General features: G+C 40.8%; 1 protein-coding gene across 10 annotated transcripts in view; it reads right to left on the bottom strand.

The window, feature by feature from the left end:
- celf6 (CUGBP Elav-like family member 6) overlaps nt 1–19,686 on the bottom strand; it is a 137,690-nt gene extending 118,004 nt beyond the window's left edge. For 4 of the 10 annotated variants that reach the window (XR_008601353.1, XR_008601351.1, XR_008601347.1 and 1 more), the window contains exons 1-2: nt 19,378–19,685; nt 8,761–8,843 (exon numbers count right to left, since the gene is read on the bottom strand). Coding sequence is in view for 1 of the 10 variants with exons in the window: in XM_023268849.3 (XP_023124617.1) it covers nt 8,761–8,843; nt 19,378–19,627 (333 nt within the window). In the remaining 9 variants the exon portion in view is untranslated. Of the gene's footprint in view, nt 1–8,760; nt 8,844–19,377 lie in introns of all 10 variants that reach the window. The other 6 variants (XR_008601346.1, XR_008601358.1, XR_008601361.1 and 3 more) reach the window with 2 other exon arrangements.
- Nucleotides 19,687–20,700: the final 1,014 nt, after the last annotated feature.

Raw genomic sequence — 20,700 nt, 5'->3', positions numbered from 1 at the left:
CTAAAGCAACAGGTATAACTGTAGCAGAAGTTATGCGTTTTATAGGGAAACTGTATCAGTGTTTTACCAGTAGTTTTACCAGCTAAGATTTTGTGTCTGCTCCGATTGTACTGCTTTACTGCACAAAGAGTTTTATGTCACAAAAAGGTACGAGCTGCAGATATTCCACTGCTAAGAGATAAAACAAAGTTATCCCTTGTAGTGAAGCAAAAGAGATAACAATTTTAAGGAGAAAAAAACACAAAGCAGGAGGGATTATGAGAGATGTGGCCTTCATGTTGAGAAACACTTCTTGCAGCGATGCTACTGGTTTAAGATAGTTCAGAGTTTCATCTCTTTATTGTGACAGACAGACATGAAAAAACACCAAACATCCTTTAATTCCAAACTAAATAAGAACCCTGAACTGCCCTTTGGAAGAACCCAGAATGTCTGTGCACAAAATGCCTTTACTTCAGAGGTCTAAACCTGAGCCTGGATCTCCCAACCCCAGCTGTCTCACACACAGATAGTATAGTATATACACTGACTCACAGGAGCCCAGAAACAGCAGTTATTCCCAGTGCAATAAAACAGCCAGACTAACTAATGGAACCACCCACACACCAAACATACTTTTTTATCACACACTGCCTTCACAAACAAGCACACACGTGCACGCACATTCTTTTTGTCCCAGCCCACTCATTGCTCGTTAGCTGCTGCATTCAGGGTGGTTGTTTTTTTCGCGTTTGCTACTGTGACACAGTCAGGCTGGAGCCCGCTGTATCTGCTGAGAACGCACCACCAAAAATACTTCACTTAACAAACTCTTCTGATTACAGTTTGACTTTCTCGCTGTCTCCTTCCCTCCACCCTGTCTTTAATCAGCATGTAAACAAGCACAAGGTCATTTTCTTTCTTAAACGAAATGGGGGCGATAAGAGGAGCGTGGCGTAGTTAATCCTTTGGACACGCTGATGGAGGAGTTTGTCCTGGTGATGCTCGAGTGTTAATTATGCAAGAATGCCTCTCCTCTTGTGGTCTCTCTCTCTCTCTCTCTCTCTCTCTCTCTCTCTCTCTCTCTCTCTCTCATGATGACTCATCAGTTTATCTCTTTCCTCTTTTGCTCTCTTTTTCATGTTCTTTGGCTCTCTTTCACACTGTCCTCCCCCAACTATTCCCTCCCAAAAAAAAAAAAAAAAAAAATCTGATGCCCCATGCCATTTTTTAATTTTTTTTTTTACAAGTGCAAAGAGATACTGTACATGCAGGTCTTCTCTCTCTCTCTCTCTGTGTGTGTGTGTGTGTGTGTGTGTGTGTGTGTGTGTGTGTGTAGATCCTTTTCACATCAGCACGAGGTTTATACTTGTCCACATATGATTAAGTGCAGTGTTTGATAACTCGCTCTGCCAGACTGATTTGCTGAACTCAGCAACATCATGCTTTCTTTACCTCTCATTTAGTCTTTGAACAAATACGTGCAGGTTGCTTGGATGTCTTTGGGTTTATTTAAGGTAGAAATAGTCGAAAGGAAAGGAAAGGAAAGGAAAGGAAAGGAAAGGAAAGGAAAGGAAAGGAAAGGAATAAAAGTGCAGTGGAATTAGAATAAAAGGAACGACTAAAAAAAATAGTTCCATCTTCAACGCAGCTAAGTAAAAGACAACACCTCATCAGTACCAACTCATTGGAGTGTCAACACCTGTTTCTAGTGAAACATTCCGTTGTCTGAAACCAGACTGAGACGTCTTTTGAATAACACCAAACTTTTACCATAGATTTACACCTTTTCAAGCTGAATGAGATGGAAGTTAATTAACTTAATCCATAGCACTTTTTGATGACTTTAAGGAGGGGGAGAAAAAAAATCAAGTCTCAAATATTTTTGGTTCGCTTTTGATTTTTCTTTCTAGCTGTTATTGCCAAACAGCCCAATCTTGATGCAGCAGAAACTTTGATGTTTAATTGGTGTAGGAAATGTCATATTCCAGCGTGCAGCTTAACTAAGAGACAGCAATCCAGTCTGAGGAAAAGACTAAAAGCATCATTTTTGGAGGTATGACAGCACCCAGGCCTCATTTCCATCTTTCTCCACTATTTGTCAGTCTTCTCCTCTTCCCCAGTGAAGCAGCAATGTTAACAATGCTGTCCCCACATTTACCAGTTCTGCCTCATTACAGCTAAAGAAGCGGATAAATTAGCGCAGGAGAGCATGCACGGCCGAGTCCAACTCTACCTGTCAGCGAGGAAAAGATAGAGAACATGTTGAAAAGGCGGAAAGGTGTGAAGGAACTGCTCAGCCTTCAGCACACATTAAAACAAAATCCACCCATTAAGGCAGAGAGTTATCTTTCTAAAATCATTGCCTGAGATTTATGGGTCAATATTTTTGGATATAGGGAATCACGTTTTTTGTAAAGCAAGGATTTATATTACTGAATCTATCATCTTCTCTAAATCTAAATTCTATAATCTGTTTTGCTTTAGCATGCATTTGCTTTTGTACACTTTGTCACATAGAATATTTGTATGGGAGGGTTCTTTTTTTTATATACAAAATCCCGTAAACACAAAATGTGTTTTACAAGAGTAGGATGCTCTTTTTTCAAATCTTGTATTATTTTAATGGAAAACTCATGAACTGCTTTCTCTCTTTTTGTGACTTTACACATAGATTCATCTTTCAATAATCTTTTTCTCTTTTTTTCCTCCTCCTGAACAACTTCTTTTACTGTTTTTGCGATATATATTCAAGACCAAGAAGACAAATTGGCCTGGATGTTGCCATCTTCTGAACACCAAAACTCTCCTGCCCTGTAGCCTTTAAAACCCACTATCTCTCCTGCTCATCTGTCCAGCGCCTCTGGCCTGCCATCTTTATGGGCTGGTTAAGGGCGCTCTTACAATTAACTATGTTTGTGCCCTGTCCGCATTCGTCAGTGAAACAGCCAGGCATTCCACAATGTCCACCCTCCTGCCTGCCAGGATTAACATTTCGCACTCTCCAAGGTTGAAAATCCCATCAGATGGAACGAAATTAATTTTTGCACAATATTCAGGGCCACCAGCCACATAATAGGAGACAATGCCGAGTGCATCCCTCGATTGTGATTCCATTCACTCCCTAATCGGCAGGATGGCCGAGCACGGTGCAGCAGCGTAGTAAATGCTTTCATCCCAGGGGGATAAGAAAAACAATGGCCCTTTTTAATTTCTTTTCTAAAGCGGGCAGCAGAAAGAAAATGATATAGACGTAATTGATGATGAGGAGAGCAGGGGGAGCCTTAGCAGAGGTCTCACGTCCAGTGCCCAGGCCTTTTTTTTTGCTTCATAATGGCAACCGCTCAGGGGCACTGGAGGTTGACAAATCTGGCACGGAGGACAAATTGATCGGCAACAGAACACAATTTGTCCCTTTAAAAGAATGGGTAAAGGCCCTGTGTGGCCTGAGTAATTAGTTTAAACTGCAGCATGTCTGCCCAGGAGTGGACCTGCTGGAGAGGAGCTCAGTGTGTCTGCTGATAAGACGCTGTGACACTGCAACATACATAAGCAACTCTCCTCACAAAGCCATTACTATTGAATGCAGATAGCAATTAACACATTTTCGATAAATGAGAATAAAAGAAGGGTTAGGCATGCAAGTGCAAATGTCACATGTCAGGGTGTATTTTTGAATGTGTGAATGTTCCTATGTTTATTGCATGTATGAACTTGTATCTCTCTCGAGTTCCCCTGAGAAGTCACTCTTCAGTGAGTAAAAGCTTTGTTTAATTAAGACTAAAATAAAGCAACAATATGTTTGTGAACATTTACATAAATTAAACTTTTTTTTTCCTTCTATTCGTACTCACTGCCTATGGAAGGCATGTGTGATTTTAGCAGAGTAAAAATACTGGTTGCTGATTCTGAACGCGCTCTGAGGTGCAGACAGAGACGTACAGCAGGTGTGCTGTGGCCACGTCTGTGGTGTGATGCGGGTAGAGAGTGTCAAGAACATGGATGCACTGATCCATGGCCCCATGGCGGTGTGCTTAGTGACACATAATACTGGTATTGCACAATCTTCCCCTGACCCATTTTTGTGTGACACATACTGAAGTCAATTTTCTGCACTTTTCATGCACAGGAGGAGAAAAAAAAATGCTCGAAACCCAAGCATTTTGCTACCCACTTTGGTGGAAGCTGATACCTTCAAGTTTACCCTTTCAAATTTGAAGAGAAACACTTCAGAAAGTATAAGTTTGTAACTTTTTTTTCCCTCTCCTATCTTCTTCACTGTTGCGCTTGGCTGCCTCATCATCAATACAGGGGTCAGGTGCTGCTGGTATTCTCACTCAGAAACCAAGAGATGTGGATCCCTCCACAGAAACCTCTACGTAAGTGACAAGTATAGGGTTGGGGTGCCACCCCACACTCAGCACTTTCCACACATAAAGTGTGGAAAAAGAGGAAGAGGGAGCAAAAGTGGCAGAGATATGATTAGGCAGGAGAAGACATGGGGGAGGGTAGGAAAAGGAAGAGAGTGAAGTGAATGAGATACAAAGAGAAGCTGGATGTTTTTTCCTAGAAATTTTTAATTGGCTTTTGGGCTTCAGTAGCACCCAATTAGCATGCTTGTTACATGCGAACACCAAGAGCTAATTGGCCTGAGAGGAGAAAGCAGCGCGGCCCTCCCTGAAAGGAGAGAGCAGGATTCATTTGAAGATTTGCAGCTCCAATAGTACCATGTTGGGAGGCTATTTGGCAAACAGTTGTAAATAACATTTTTCCGCTGCAATTGCAGATATTAGTTATCCTTTCTTACAGTCTTTATTGCCAAATGGCATAACAAAAAAAGAAAAAAAAGAATGGCTGCCATAAAGTTTATTGGCAATCAAAGAACAGTATTTGGTCATCAGGACTTGTTTTTTTTTTCTGTGATCAACAACTTACCTGAGAACACAAATTGTGTTGATGAAGAAATGCTAATGCAGTGTTCATAAACTACAATTAAGCCATGATAAGTATGTGTGTTGATGTTCTGCAAATTAATCAGCTCAGGAGAGAAATCATTCACAGGCGTGACCTCACGTGTCCACACACAGTGCCACCCTGCCCCACATTGGGGAATATGCTGAATGCACACGAAAACACGACAGCGCTACGAGCTCACCAAGGGCAAGAGGCTGAATCTCTGATTACATTTACTGTACAAACTGTAGCAGCGGGATCTGATGCACAGGACATCAAGAGCTCATTATGCTCTTTACATGCAATTAATCAAACAATGTAAACAAAGCTTGCTCCAGCCACAACAGACAGAGTCGGATTCCCCAGTGGCATTTCAAGTGTGGTGCACACAGTACATGACTTAGTAAATAAAAGAATGCGAATTATGAGCAAATTTAAGACTCATAGCCAATCTGGAGATGATGTAATAGCAGCAGCTCCCTGCTGAGACCATACAAAAATATCCTCGCTCCTCTCTGTCTGGCTGCTAAGCCTATAGTCTACTCATTTTGTGAAATGTACACAGTGTGTGGATAAGAAAATATCTCCACTGTGCTGGAAAAAAATGAGAAATACGTTTTGTAGCAAAGAAAGTATTATATGAAGGACGCACAAGCAGATGATGTGGTTTTAGTTTATAAAAGAGAAACTCTTTTGTCGAAGTTTCTTTTCTTTTTTTATCAGATAAAATGCCACAGAGAAATGTGTTATTCATCACTGCAAATGTAATAATAAATTTGCATGTGCTGTTTACAATATGCAGCCACCAAATTGTGGCTGATGTGGATGGTAGCTGTTACGCTACCATGACTGCTATGCTATAGCAACCACAGTAAACAGCATACTCTATGATTACTCTACTGTTCACGAACAGTTCAGTTTTACTTCTAAACAACTCATACTGTGACTTTTAGTCTACCTACATGCTCACATTGGGAAAGTAAAGTCCATGGTTTCTGCTCCACACAGTCACCTGGGATTTTTTTTTTTCTTGCATGAATGATGCCCAAGACATTATTAAGTATTTCGGTTTGCCCTTCTTTTTTCCAACAACACCTCAGCTTCAGTAAACTAAAATGTAGCAGACAACAAAACTGTAAACATGCAACAAGAACTAGGAAGCTCTTATCACCTTTGTGCTCTGTTCAGTGGGGAGTACTTTCCTTTTCACAGATGCCTGAAGGAGTTCAAGATGACCCAAGCTCACAATACTCTGTCTTTGTCTGTTGTAGAAAGCCAGTTGGTCAGCAGTACAACAGGTCATCAAACTCACATACACACACCTCCTTTACCAGTCCTGCAATTTTTTATTTTTTTGCTGTTGTCTTTTGGGTTTTGTTGTTGTTGTTGTTGTTGTTTTGGAATGTTTCCAAGTCAGGATCAAACTTGGGAGTTAAGTAAGTGAAATCTACCATTATTTGTGCTGCGGTGCTTTGTAGAAAACTATGCTGACTTTTGTAAGTGAGGAGGCCAAACTTCAACTTCACCCTGGTAATGTGGGTTGAAAGTCTGGCTAACTTCAAATGTGACTTTATCCATGTCGGGAAAAGGACGAGCCTAATTCATGAGGCTGATGACTTTCAGACTCTCATTCTTTTAAAGCTTACACATACAACATGACTATGGGGCTGGCTTTGCAAATATGATTTACCTCCATCAAAAAAACATTTTAGAGGCAATTTAGTAACCAATCGGTTAAAACACACCACATGGGAGGAAATGATATCAGCAGTGAGTCCCCAGTTTGGTTACAGGCCAGTCAGACCCTCACACTCATTTACCCGCTCTCTATTCACTCATCCTTTCTACCCATGCTGCTTCCATTAGAAATAAAGGTAAAGTGCTACATAATAAATACATTTTTAAAAAGTCTTGAAAAGAAGCAGGAAGTTTGTATTGATTTTGCTTCATCTGTCCTCCTGAGAGCAAGAACCTTTTTTTTTTTCTTTTTAATGTGTAAATGCCAGATATCTCACTGGAACAAAAATTTGCATTTTGTTGTCTGACAATCACACGGCCACAACCGGACTGCACAACCATGTCTGTGTGGAAAAGCCACTGAAATGGCAACATTATACGACCGAGTATCTCAAACCATCAGGCCATGACAATGACAATGAGGCTTGTCCGGAAGTGTCACCTCTCCCAGTCTTTGTCTGCCTCTGTCTCTGTCGTACTCTCCTTGTTTTCTCTCTGTCTCTCTCTCTCTCTCTCTTACATCAACACACACACACACACACACACACACACACACACACACACACACACACACACACACACACACACACACACACACACACACACACACACACAGGGAAAGACAGGGCATCTTTATTAGTCTTCTGTATGCAGGCTGTGCTCAGCCTGAGATTGCAGGACTGACCCCTCGCTGTGAGCTGTACAGGGTAAATGTTTACTCAAACCCCACCGAACATGCCATTAACCTCTTTCTAGATAGAACACAAACAAGAATGTTCCTCCATGAGGGCAATAAAGACAGGAACACCTATCCAGGACCATCATGACAATCATCTCATTATGGAGCTGTGGGAGGCAGTAAGGAGCCAGGGAGCTCGGTCTCCCAGGGACACTTTCGCCGCAGTGTACCGGTGTGCCTAACGTTCACTGAAGTATCTGTGATATGCACTGAAGTGCAAACAACTGATTAACCCAACAGAGAGGAACAATATGATGCCTCCCTCCCTCCCTCCCTCCCAAAATGCATCAACCACCTCTGCCCCCTTGTACAAACCATTCCATATGTCTACTTTTTTCCCCCTTCCTCTCTTACTTTTCGTCTCTTCGCTATCGCTCTCTGTCTCTCTGTACTTCTTTCTCTCCCTGGAGATTTAGATGGATATCCTCAGGCTCTGATTAAAGCCCCAACCTGGGAGGTTGTCTTGGTGGTGAAAGGAAAGGAGGGGCGGCGGGGGCCAGTGAGGAGCCTGGGCACCTAGAACAGCTTCTCTTTCTTAGGGACCTGCAGGCGTAATTCAATCACACCTCGATAATTCCCCTGATGTGAGAGTCGAATCCCCCTCACACGCATCAAGTACAGATAGACACCACCAGCTCACGCTCATCCCAGATTGAGGGTCTCCTCCTGGGTGGGTTTAAGAACCCACTACTGGGTACGTTTTACCTGTGTCGTTTGAAGAGGCCATTATTTTAATTGAAAAAGTTACCCGCCCGCCAAAGGCAAACGATAGAAGATGGGGGGAGGAAAAAAAAAACAGGGAAGAGAATTAAAACAAAAACACCAGATGGTGATATACATGGTAAAAATGATTGTTTATACTTACTGTTTGATTATATGTGATAATGAGAGTGGGATTCCTCAAGGCAATTAGTGTCTGTGGCAGCCATATTGAGAGAGGACAGGGGAAGGACGGCACGGGCTGTTATGAAGGAGCGCTTATCAAATATCTCCGGCGGGGTGATTAGTGTAATAAGACACTGCAAGGTGAGATAGGCCACTCACACTCTTTTAGTATGTCTTGCGCGTGTATGTGTGTGTGTCTGTGTGTAGGTAAGTGAGTGAGAATGTGTGTGTGTGTGTGTTAGAATGGGCGAGAAATGGAGTCTGAGAAAGTACGAGCGACTCTCTCCATCTGTTTCCATATCTGTGTGTGTCTGAGTGTGTGTCTTAATGTACACTGTGTCCCCATGTGCCTCGGTGTGTTGGTGTATGTGTGTGATATAATTCCTATGTTAATGTAGGTTTCCCATGTCAGGCTGGCTGCCCCAAGGGCTGTAGCCTGTGACAGAGGGCAGATTGGGGCCACTTACCCCTGGCAGAGTCTTCTGTTCATGGAGGGCGCTCTGGGCCTTCAGTGCTGACTCTCTGGCACAGTATGTTAGAAAGGCACATCCTAGAGTGTCAGGGAGACAGGAGAGAGATAGCCTTATTACACACCATCAATAACAACAAATATAAAAGAAGGAAAAATGAAGTTATGGTCAATTTTATAGTCACATTTGACAGAAGAGTGCATTTAAAGTGCATGTTTTGATTTTTCAGGCACTTAACAATTATAAAACCACAAAACATCAAATCTAAAAAGCATAAAGTCACATTTATGTCTTTATGATAATCTGGGGATTTCAACATTTAGTATCCATCAAGCATATTCTCTAAGCTACATGGAGGATTAAAACACTGCCTCTCCTTCTGAAAGCCCATTTAGACAAAAAGTAAAGTGAACAGAGGCTCGTCACAAAATGTAACTTATGTTGATTCAAACACGCATCTTGATTTTAATTGGATAGCTGTGAGATTAAACTCCAAAGGGCTGCATTGTAAAGATGTTAAGCCAGCCTATCATGTCTATTTCAGTGTTTGTTCAGCCATTAAGCATACAGTCGACTTCTAAAAGCCATGCTGTAACCTTCCAAATGGACCCAGAGATTTAAGATTTCACTAAAGTAATTCCCTTCTACGCGTGGCCAAAATGTAAGACTTACTGGAGTTTTACAAGCCATTATCAAAAACATGTATTGTATTCAAATGGAATTCATATACCCCAACAATTGGAATGCGGCTCTCTAAAGTTAATAGCTTCATACCCTCAGAGAAAATAACGTGCTGGTTGAGAAATAAGATTAAACTTTAAGGTTTTTTTATGTGACAAGTCCTTCAGATTAGATTTAGTGAACTCATGCATGTCTTCACTGTTTATGAGAAGAAATTCATGTTGCTTATATTTTTTAATTCTTCTGTTTTCCCCATTGGATTTAATACAGGAAATGAACTATAAAGAAAAAAAAAAACTAAATGTTTGACATACAGGTGTAAAAACCACTGTGTTCCTCAAGGTTAAATTCAAACAGAGTAGTGATGAAAAATGCTTAGTCACCACAGATTGGATGATTTTTTTTTCAATTAGCAAAAGAAGCAAAAAAAAAAGAAAAAAGTATACTGCTTTTTGATGAATGATCACTTTCATAGTTACTGAACCACACAGCATTGTGCATATACTTTAGCTGCCAAGTAATTAAAACCTCTGGTGATGAGCTGAAACTGTATCCTCACATATCTCTAGAGACTTTTCTTTAAGTTGGAAAATTCAGGAAAACAGAATGTAAATAAACAGCAAATAAGTCCCTAACCAAAATGTGACAGGTTTCATTAAAGGGTGAGTTGCTGCTCTGTTACGTGCTTGGCAGAGCTGACAATGGGTGACCCCGTTCAGAAGAGGTTTTGCACTGTGCAGCATAATTTCCCATTACTACATGTCACACCTACTGCCAAGGATTCCCATGGGAGGAGAAAGACGCACACACACACTCACACAGACACGCACACGCACAGAATCACATATACAGATGACACCCGCCTTGCCTTGCACCCATCATCCCCAAAAGCTAGAAACACACTCTGGCGTCTGGCCAAGAGAGCTCCCTTTCACGACAACCTTCACCCACCTCCACAACTAGGCGGTTACTCAAGAGGAAAAATCACCTAAACGACACTGATGAAACAGCACGCCACACGGCAAAGCAGAAAAGTTTGGGAGCCTGGGGAAACACTCTTCATCCTTTGTGACATTACAAAACTGTGGAACATGAGCCGAGGCCTCCCGGGGGGCACGTCCCAGCAAGGGCTTATGGGAATTGCAGGCTGTTGGTGACACTCATCTGGCACTGCCCTTACAATTTTTTGCTATTTTTCACCATGCTGCTTTGCTGCATATTTCCCGTAAGTGTAGCGTATATCTTGACATTATTTTATCACAATTTACTGTGGTATGCATTGAGGAAATGTCCCCGCCACAAATCAATTCATGCAGCAGCAGCGAAGGTTTACAAGTTAAAACATTTTGCAACTGGATGGCCTTCCAGGAAATTAGCCCTGGATTGCCTCAGGTCCTCTAATTTGAGCATCCTAACATGGAATATAACATTTTTTGAAAACGTTTTTCATCTTCAAAAAATGTTTTAGTGTTTTCAGATTGATTAAAAAAGCAAGCAGAACCCAGGCAATAAGAGAAAAAGAGACAAGAAAAGACAGTCATATAGGAAATAGAAAATGTAAATAATGAGGTGAGTGTCAAGTTCAAAAAGAGTAGTTTAATGAACATTCTGTGGCAAAGTAGGTAAATAAATGGAATAAATTAAATTACAATTGTAAGAGGTGACTGTAAGTATGTATATAAATAAATAATCTGAGAAAAAGGACAAAAGGGAGCATGAGAAGATTGTATTTAGAGGAGCTCAAATATCCCTTAAGTTAAATATACACAGATGTAGTCAGTGCTTTGGTTCAGGTATTGAAGGTCTTCCTCAGCACAGATGGGGAGTTTCTTTTTAAATAAAAGCGTCTTAAAGGAAACCGAATATGCTCAAGAATAACATATTGAAAAGTCTCCTTATAATTTTAGATTATTTAGATTTTTCAAATCTTCTCACTTTTAACCTTTTTCCTCTCATCAAAATGCATTCAGTTTCAGTGAAGAAGAAAAAAACATTTAAGAAAGTACTGCACTTAAGTGCAATTTTCTGGCACTTACAATTTACTTACTTTCCCCTTTGGGCTGCTTTATACATTTCAAAGGAAATATTGTTGTTTACTTTACTTTTTTTTTTTTTTTACAGCTACACTTACTAGATTCTTTTTTTCTGATTAATATTTAAAAATTATATTTGAATAGTATAGTATCCTGTTTTATAATTATAATAATAAGTCATTGTATTAATAAAACATGTAACTTCCAAACTAGAACATAAACTCCCAACACTGAATTCACAGTAAATGTTTGTGTTCGTGCATCAATAATAATGATCCTATAATATAATAAAAGAGCTGTGAAAGAGAGCATTCTGCATTATTAATAGTTTTACTTTTGATAGTTTCTGTAAATTTTGCCCTGAATACTTCTCTTCTGATGTGGAATGTTTAAATGTAATGGAATATCTTCATAGTGTGACGCTGCTGCTTTGTCATAAGAAAATGATCTGAATATTCCTTCCACCACTTTGCTACACAAAGCGTAAAACAAGTGGAGCTGCATATGAGACAAGTGAACCAATCTCCCCCTGCTGCAAGTTCATCTAGTTGCTTCAAGAAAAATAGCGTTTGATACTATTAGTTCAATTGACTTGTTAATCTGGACTTCTTGTGCAGTGTAGTGTTAAATATCCAGGCCAGCTGCCTCGGCTCCCTTGCAGCAGTGGAATATCTGCAGGACTTTAGGGGAGCTTCATATCCAACAGTGCTGGCTCAGGGGAACGTCTGAAGCCCAAAGGAGTCAGTGACTGAGAGAGCCAGTTGTGGAACAGATGAGCATTCAGTTTGGAGGACATGAGGAGAGACTCAATGATAGTATTTGAGAGAAGGCAACGGGTATGTAGCAGCTGGTAGCAGGTTAGGGCTGTCAGTTTAAAAATTTAAGTTGACTAACTGGCATGGGATTACATTTATACTTGCAAGTTATCAAACACTGTTGTGCCCCTGGTAGTATATGGAATCAAACAAGTGGGATTTTCAAAAGCACCCCTTTTTTTGGTCTTTAGTCAAGATGCAGAAAGTGCAAATTTATTTCAAATGTGCAGGACATGACAACAACAAATAGAAGTAAAACAACAAAGGAAAATATTAACTTTACTGTGATGTATTATGTTCAATAACTCAGAATTTAAGTCTTCAGCAGTAATGTACACTACTTATTTCATTACTTCACATTGCTTTTTTAAAATACTGATGTTTGAGGTATATTCATTGTCAGACATATCTAAAATAACATTAAACTGTCCTACTCAAAGTTTAAATTAACCAACTATTAACTAAAGACTGCACTAAATGGGAATTAAAGGAGGAGGAGAACATGGAAAAGGTTCCAAAATTAAGGCTAAGCTCTCGTTGAGGTTCAGCAGAAGGACCCGTTGCTTCCTGTGATGAGCAGGTTAAGTGGCGTGAAAATAATACTTTGATAATCAAATACAGTTTACCGCACCATCATTTCAGTGAGGAACAAAAGTTCAACCTATTGCATTTCAGGTGAATGAAAAAGTAAACCCTGTAAAGTGGTTGAAGAAGAAAGTAGGAAATGTGAAATTTGTCTTTGCGTTTGCAAGACACGTTTCGGGTAATTACTTAAAGAACTTTTCCCCCTGTAATGCTTTTTCTAACAGTTTATTTTAAAATGAAAATTAGTATGTGCTTGCAATTGCATGCATCCAGGCATTAAGAGTAAATTGTGCTTTTTTAAGGCATCAGGTACCTGTAATTGAAATAACTCCAGAACAAATTTGTATAAAATTTCAATTCATTAGCAGCGAATTCATGAATCATGAGCAATTTGCTCTCCTTCAGTCTCCTCACACGTCTGCTCCGAGAATGTTCATTAAACTGGGAAAAGAATGCAAATTAATTTCCAAAAAAGATCCAGGCAAGAAAATAATAATAATTAAATAAAAAATGTTGCAAAACGACGGGATGCTGCAGAACGTGACAGCCTGACCCTCTCATGGGTACTGAGACAAATACAATGTGAGGATTCATCCAGCGCTTCATGTGTCTGCATTAACCACACTATTACCTGCAGAGCATCTTTTCATCTTTCGGTCACTCCATCCATCTACAGCAGGCTGTTCAGAGCCGGTAGCTGTCTGCTTCATACACAGCCCCTCTTCTAATGATCAAAGAGGTCATCTGTAGACTTAAGCTACACCTGTCACTCAGCTTACACAAACTGTCAATCACTGTCCAACATTTCCTCTACAACATTCCTATTGTAGATAAAACACAATACAAGCATGGCTCTGTGACTCAGTGGCCATCACTAAAAGTAGAATTTCACAAGAAACCACGACATGAATCGAAAGGACACTTTCCAGGATTTCCTACATTCTATGAGTCTTTTGCAGTTAGATATTACTGCCCTACTGTGGTCCACTTTTGACATTTCAATGCCTAAAAGGCTTTTTCTGTGTCAATTTGGCAGGCTATTTATAGCCAATTACACTGCGTGGACCTACTGAGGAGAGGAGAATGGATGAGGATATTTAACAACTCTTTGTATCTCCTCTTCCTGGCTGTGTGGTGCAGCTCAGAGTCCCTCCTCTCAGCATCAGAGACGGATTGATAGATAATGCTACTCAAGCAAAAGATTTGCCCCCCACTAACATTCAGCATGTCTGAACAATGCATGCGTTCTGGCACTGACACTAAGTATTATGATAATGTAGTGCTCAGCGAAATGATGGATGTTAAACAGCACGACCTGGCTGCACCACACACTGACGAGCGCCATGCCCGCCAATAGTGTCAAGTCATCCCACGCACTGTATAAGGCTCCCTGACGACACACAAACTATCAAACCGACATTAAAGGCAACGGTGTCTAACAACTACGAAGCTGGATATAATCATCTGTTCAAAGATGAAGGGAAAAAAATACCTCTGAGTAGACATAAGCATACAGTTACACTCATCCACTCGAGTGTACAGGAAAATATAAAAAGTAAAATTCCCAAAATATTCAGATAAGTCTCTGGAGATACCCTAAATGCCCAAAGTAAGAGCACACAAAGCACAAAACATCTGTTCAAATTGTTGCAGTACATTCCACATGAATTAGTCATGAGCAAACATGGCATATTTTGATCTGCCCTTAAATCCATAATTATGGTGCAATTCTGTGTCACAGGACTCAGGCTGTGAAAAAAGGTAGAGCTGCAAATCATCCATTAGGTACGGTTTACTAACTGATGCCAACAGCCATATGCATCATCCATCTGAAACAAATCAAATCTTTCTCATGCACAAACTAGGCTCAAAACCGGTTTCTAAGTAAAAGTCAAACCGAATTTATGGCACAGCTCTAAATCTTTATGAACTTTATGTTTTTAGGGATCATGGCGGCGAGCTGATTATATCCTCCCACACTCCTCCGTTGCTCTGCTGTGAAAAATGTTTGTGTTGCTGGTTATGAAAAAAAAATGCATATTGAATTTGTGATAATGTTACAACATTATTGACATGATAGCCTGTCACTATCCATTGGCAGATTATGATTGTTTTGTGACTCAAACAGCATGCAAACTGTGGTCAAAGGATTATTGCAAAACCTCATGTTGTATAGTGGCAGAGGAAAGGACTCAAGTTGTACACTATTAGTGTTGAAGAGCATCAGGTAGAAATGAAACTATCCACTCTGCTGTAGTTATAGAAATGAAGATCATCTGTAATTCCAGAATCTATCAGCTGCTCCCCCTGTGACATCCCAGAGAGGTTAAAACGTGCAGGTCTCAACAGCAGCCAGAAATTATGCAAATCCTGTGTGAGTAAAATAACGTATTTTACAGCTACAATCCAATGGACATTTTAATTCCAGCCTGAAGCTTCAAACTCATTATTAGGTGAATTTTGTCCAGGTAATGTTTTAGACAAATATGATGAACTACTGTCTTTGTGGATGGACTAAAAGCAAACTGAAACTCACGTAACTGTGAAGCAATTTCATTTTAATCTGCAATAACGCTTTTTGCTTGGCTCTGCTCATAGTGAGAACAAACTGTGAGCACAAGACTTATTTTCAACATGTCAGTTGCTTTGACAAACTTGTTGGGAGAGAGTTGTCCATTTACACATCCACAAGGTGCAATGAAGAACTTCTGTTACTGCACCTATAAAAAGATAAAACTATGCCTGATTTAAATTTAGCCACTATCCCCTGTTATCCCCTTTGTGTGCAGTGAAAGCTCAGCTCCCAGTGTTCCTGCTGCATTTAAAACCCTCTCTGAAAGTCTTGTTAGGTAAAGTGCATCAAGGATCATCTCCGATGCTGTTGTATCTCCTCCACTACCTCAAAATGGTGACATCTGTATGTGAATTTCATTTTGGGAAGGAGGAAACAAAATCTTGTTGATGTCTCAAGATGTTACAGCCAAACTCTGCATTGACACTTTGACTTCTGGGGACAAATTCACTGTGGACAATCCTGTGAAAGTCAAAGGAAAAGCAGAGCATGCTCTTGGTCGCACTGCTGATTAGATGTGTCCTCTTAGGTTTTGGAGGCTGGTGGGTTCCTGCTCTGAAGAATACTGTTTGGTTTCTGGTTTGGAGCTTTAAACTAAACTCTCAACACTAGAACAGGACTTCCAGTGAGCATTCCAATTTTTTTTTTTTTTTTTTGTAGTTGTATAGATGATTAGAACCTTTTGACTGCACCTCGTATGTAGCAGGCGTAGCGCATTGGCTACCTGATGAATGTAAGCCCAACATTCACTCTCCTTTTAGCTCTGTTTTCAGTCTCCACCATCTCCTAAGGAAATTATAGGGATTTTCAGCTGCTGTTAACTTTGACTGTTAGTCGTTTTGTGCTGGGCAAGTTTAGAGTTCAGTTTTTAGAATTATTTTTTAAAATCAAAATCAGAAACCTGCTGCACATAAAACACATAAAAACACTATGAGAGTAGTAAGAACCGAACAAGCTGCAGCCCAGAAGACCAAAACAACAAGCTGAAAGATGCTGGAGGGATCCAGACGGCTTAGTGGAGCTGCAGAGTCAGGTGATAATTCTCTGTGGATTTATTACTCTCGTTGACCCATTTACCAACAAGTAGTCATGTGATCTATTGTTAATACAAAACTGATAATAATGGTTTTAACTATATGTTTACCAGGCGTCCCAGAATCCTGAAGCAGTTTGGTGCCTTTGGTTGCTGAGATATGCACATGCTGAATAAACTCAATAGAACCCAGGGGACCCTAATAATGTTGGCTGTTAAGCCATAATCCTAATGGGAATTGTAATAAGTTATGCCCTCTATCCAAAATGCAGCTATTGCACAGCTATGCAGATACAGTGGCAGAGTGTCTTAAAACTTGAACTTTGTGGGCAAATACACAAATACAGAGAGAACCTACTGTACATGCTGAAAGTAATCAATGAAAAAAATCAATGTAAAGCTCTTGTGGAATTTTTTCTTTTTCTTTTCTTTCTTTTTTTTTTTTTTTTTTTTTTTTTACAATTCATGGCAATTTACCAGTATGACAAAACCCAATTGTTGGTGCTATTTACTTTATATAATAACTACTAATATTAATTTTATTTGTTAAATTTTGGAAATTTAATTAAAAGTAACTGAAAGTAAAGTTAGTGTGTTGACCCTAGCATGTTTAAAAATGCAATTCAATTTGAGCAGACTTGAATTAAGTAATTCATTTTGCCTTCACTTCTCCTACACAAGCTTTTCTCACTTTCAGAATAGGCTCTCAGTCAGTGCTCTCAACTCTCTCCTTGAGTGACATGGCTGATTTTACACTATACCTACTTCTGTTTTGTTAATAACTCTAATCCCATTTCCTTACTCTTGTACTGTGTTGCTTCAGTCTACAGATATCACACATCGACGCAGCAGGAGACATGAACATGGTTTAGATGAGTGGCCAATAAGAAAAACTCATCCATATAATGCATTGGTGAAATCTTATTAAAAGTGCACGCCTGTGCTCCCAAAGTGACTTTGAATGTCATGCGGGATGAAGTGGGCATAATGCATACATCAGAGTGGCCTTGGTGGGGGATGATTTGAACGGACATACAGTCTGGCTTTGGAACAGGATTATCCTTCCCGAGGCAACCATCCTCCAGAGTGTTGACATTCAGGGATGGTCGAGGACAGGCGTAAACAACATGAACATCAGAAATATTGTTTTAATCGATCACGGGGCCTCCAAAGAGGAACACCGGAAAGAGGAGGAGCAGGTGAAGCACCAGCGGCTGATGGCTGGAGGAACAGGTGGTGCATGGACTTCTTCAGGGTTGCACTCACATGAGAGCGGTGCTGAGCCCACGCTCATTTCTCCCACAAGAGCGCTTGACTTGTGCTAATCAATAAGATCATGAACTGTAGCCACTGACTTACATATCATACATAATTTGCCCGCCTTATGAATTATTTTTACTGAGAGTGAACTGATTGTGAATTCAATGCCACTGGTGCATGTATGAATGTGAGAAGTGCATGATTTGTCTGTGTGTGAGAGAGATGGAGAAAGAAAGAGAGATTAAAATTAGATTTAAAATTCCAACATAACAACCAGCTGTCTTCGAAATATTTACAATCAGCAGTGGCAGTGTTAGATTTATTTTTTTCAGTACAGCTCTGTTTTTTTAGCTGAGAGTTAAACAATAAACTCTGCAGTCAGTTCTTGTTGACACAGATACTGTAAAACACTTTAAAAATGCTCAAAAAGTCACAAATAATAATAATAAGAACTTATCATCACATTTTAATGTATATTAGTAGAATGGGGGAGAGTACTAACTGAAGAAATAGTGCAGTCCAAGACTTTTATTAAGACTGGAAAAAAAGCAACTGCCTTTCAAAATGTGTTAATTGCAATTACATTAAATTGAATACACACATTTAATTGAAATAAAGCAAAAACTTGTATATGGAGCTGACTTGAACTTTGGATTTTGGACTTGGAGATGATATTTTATTTTATTTTTTTGCAACTCAAAGTCTCTCCAAGCTTGTCTGAAAAACAAACCCCAGGAGCCTCACACTGGCATTCATTACTATCCCTATCATTAGAGTTGATCGATCCCTGATTATCCGTGGCTTGTCTGACTAATTACTAAGCGAACACAGATCCCGGTCGCTTTGGACAATAAGTGGGGTAGTGAGTGAGAGTGTGTGTGAGCAGAACAAGCGAGGAGACGATGCATGCTGGATCTGTGCCTCTACTATTATCCTGCTTTGTACTTCCTGACTGCAACCCGCCCACGGAGCACCATTACAATACAGCTGCCGTGGAAGTAGTATTTTCTCTTCTGCTAATGACGTCCGAAAAACAAAGTAAGCAACAGATCAGCGGACTGAAAGGTCAAAGCAGCACCTTAATAGCACATTCTGATTGCCTGATAATCATTTCCTCCCCCAGAAAGGATTTATTTCTCTGCTAGCAAATGCTTTCCGTGATGGATGGTGGGGTTTTATAGATATTTTTCTAACTTGTGGAGAAATGTTCTGCAGCTGCAAGGGGGAATAACACAGCATCACCGTCCCGCCCCCTTTAACTGGCCTTAACTGGGAGATGCTCAGCACATGAGAGTCAATGTAAACACACAAAGGCGTTTTCAGCCTGTAGTATTCACGTGGATTGGCTGAACGCGCTAACAATTAACCCCCGCATCCACTTCCACGTGTTCCCCCCTCTCACGCCTCACGTACATTTTGTGCGTGTGATCGAGGCTTCACGGGGCTCCCACTCTGTCCCAAACACCTGCAAATTAACACACTTTCTTTTTTCTCCCCCTCTCGTGCCCTTCTGCCCCACAACTGATCCGGGACGTTCTTTCCCTTCTCTCTCTCTCGCTCTCTTTTTTTTTTTTGTTTTGTTTTTGAAACCCTTCAAAGCATCCCAAAAGTAGAAAGAGACCGAAAACAACCCACCTTTATGCATTCCCGTAAACCTGTCTTTCAGTACTGTGAGTTCGTATATCTTTCCGAATTCCTCAAACAGGGGTTTCAGGTCTTTTTCCTCCAGGTTTCTGGGAATCTGCCCGATGAAAAGCTTGATGGCGTCGTGGTCCTTCATTGGAATGGTGTTCTGGCCGATGGTAAGCCCGTTCATCCTGCCGGCGCTGTTCGTGGTGCTGAATCCATTCTCTTGCTGCACTCCGTTTGCAGTGACTGTAGCCATCTTTCCTCAATGGGCCGGCGGGCAGCTCTCTCTCTCTCTCTCTCTCTCTCTCTCTCTCTCTCTCTCTCTCTCTCTCTCTCTCTCTCTCTCTCTCTCTCTCTCCTTCTCTCTCTCTCTCTCTCTGTAGTCAACTGCACAGTGCACACTCCCCCCTCCTCCGTTATATCTTCCTCTCCTCTCTCCCCCACTCCTCCCTCCCCTCCGCTCTCTCCTCTTCCTCCACAGCCTGATGAGCCGCCTTGTTTGGAATCAGCCTCACACACACTCATATGTATATCTCTCTATATATATGTTATTTTTTTCTCCCCTTCTTATGCTTTATGTATTTCCATTTTTTTAACTCCCCCCCCCCCCACCACCACCTCCTCCTCCTCCTTCCCCCACGCTGCTGCCACTCTGTCCCGTGACGTCAACTCGTACTCTTATGAACAGGCCCCGCCCACTCGCTGCCCTCCCCACCCACCCCCATCACTCTGATTTGCATAATGAGCCCGGCCCCGGCCAATGGGAGAGCGGGACGGCCGAGGGCCCCACAGGGCAGAGTAAGAACGCAAACATTTGTGTTTGAGTGGAAAGCTCGGGACATTTAAATGATGCAAAGGCAGCGTTTGTGCTTCTTCCTCACTGTCAGGTCCTTTAGTTTTGTCTCAGCAGCAAAGACCAAATTGAGTGTTGGTTTGGGGATAATAGCTGATTGAACTGTAACTTTGTGATGCTCTACTTATGTCAAATGCAATATTAATAGAAATTGATGACCTAAACGTTCGAGTCACAGTTTTAAACTGCAAAGAATCAACACTTTTTGTGTTTAATTTATGATTTTAATTTAATTACTAAATAGTCCAGTCCTCCTAACACTAATCCGCTGGGCTGTGCCCATGTTTTCTATCCTCCGAGGTAAATAATTGTATTTAGCTGGCATACTGGGCATTAAAAAAAAGTCCCTGTCAGGTGTTTAGAAAGAAAACCAGCAGGGCTTTAAGTCCCGAGGACCAGTCATGAAAAGCACTGCTGTGAAGCCTTGTAGAAATGATCTTTACAGCAGCGGTTCTCAATCCTGGTCCTCAGGATCC

The sequence above is a fragment of the Amphiprion ocellaris genome, chromosome 1 (genome assembly GCF_022539595.1).
Source record: "Amphiprion ocellaris isolate individual 3 ecotype Okinawa chromosome 1, ASM2253959v1, whole genome shotgun sequence".
NCBI classification, from domain to species: domain Eukaryota; kingdom Metazoa; phylum Chordata; class Actinopteri; family Pomacentridae; genus Amphiprion; species Amphiprion ocellaris.
This window is presented reverse-complemented; position numbering and strand designations above follow the sequence as displayed.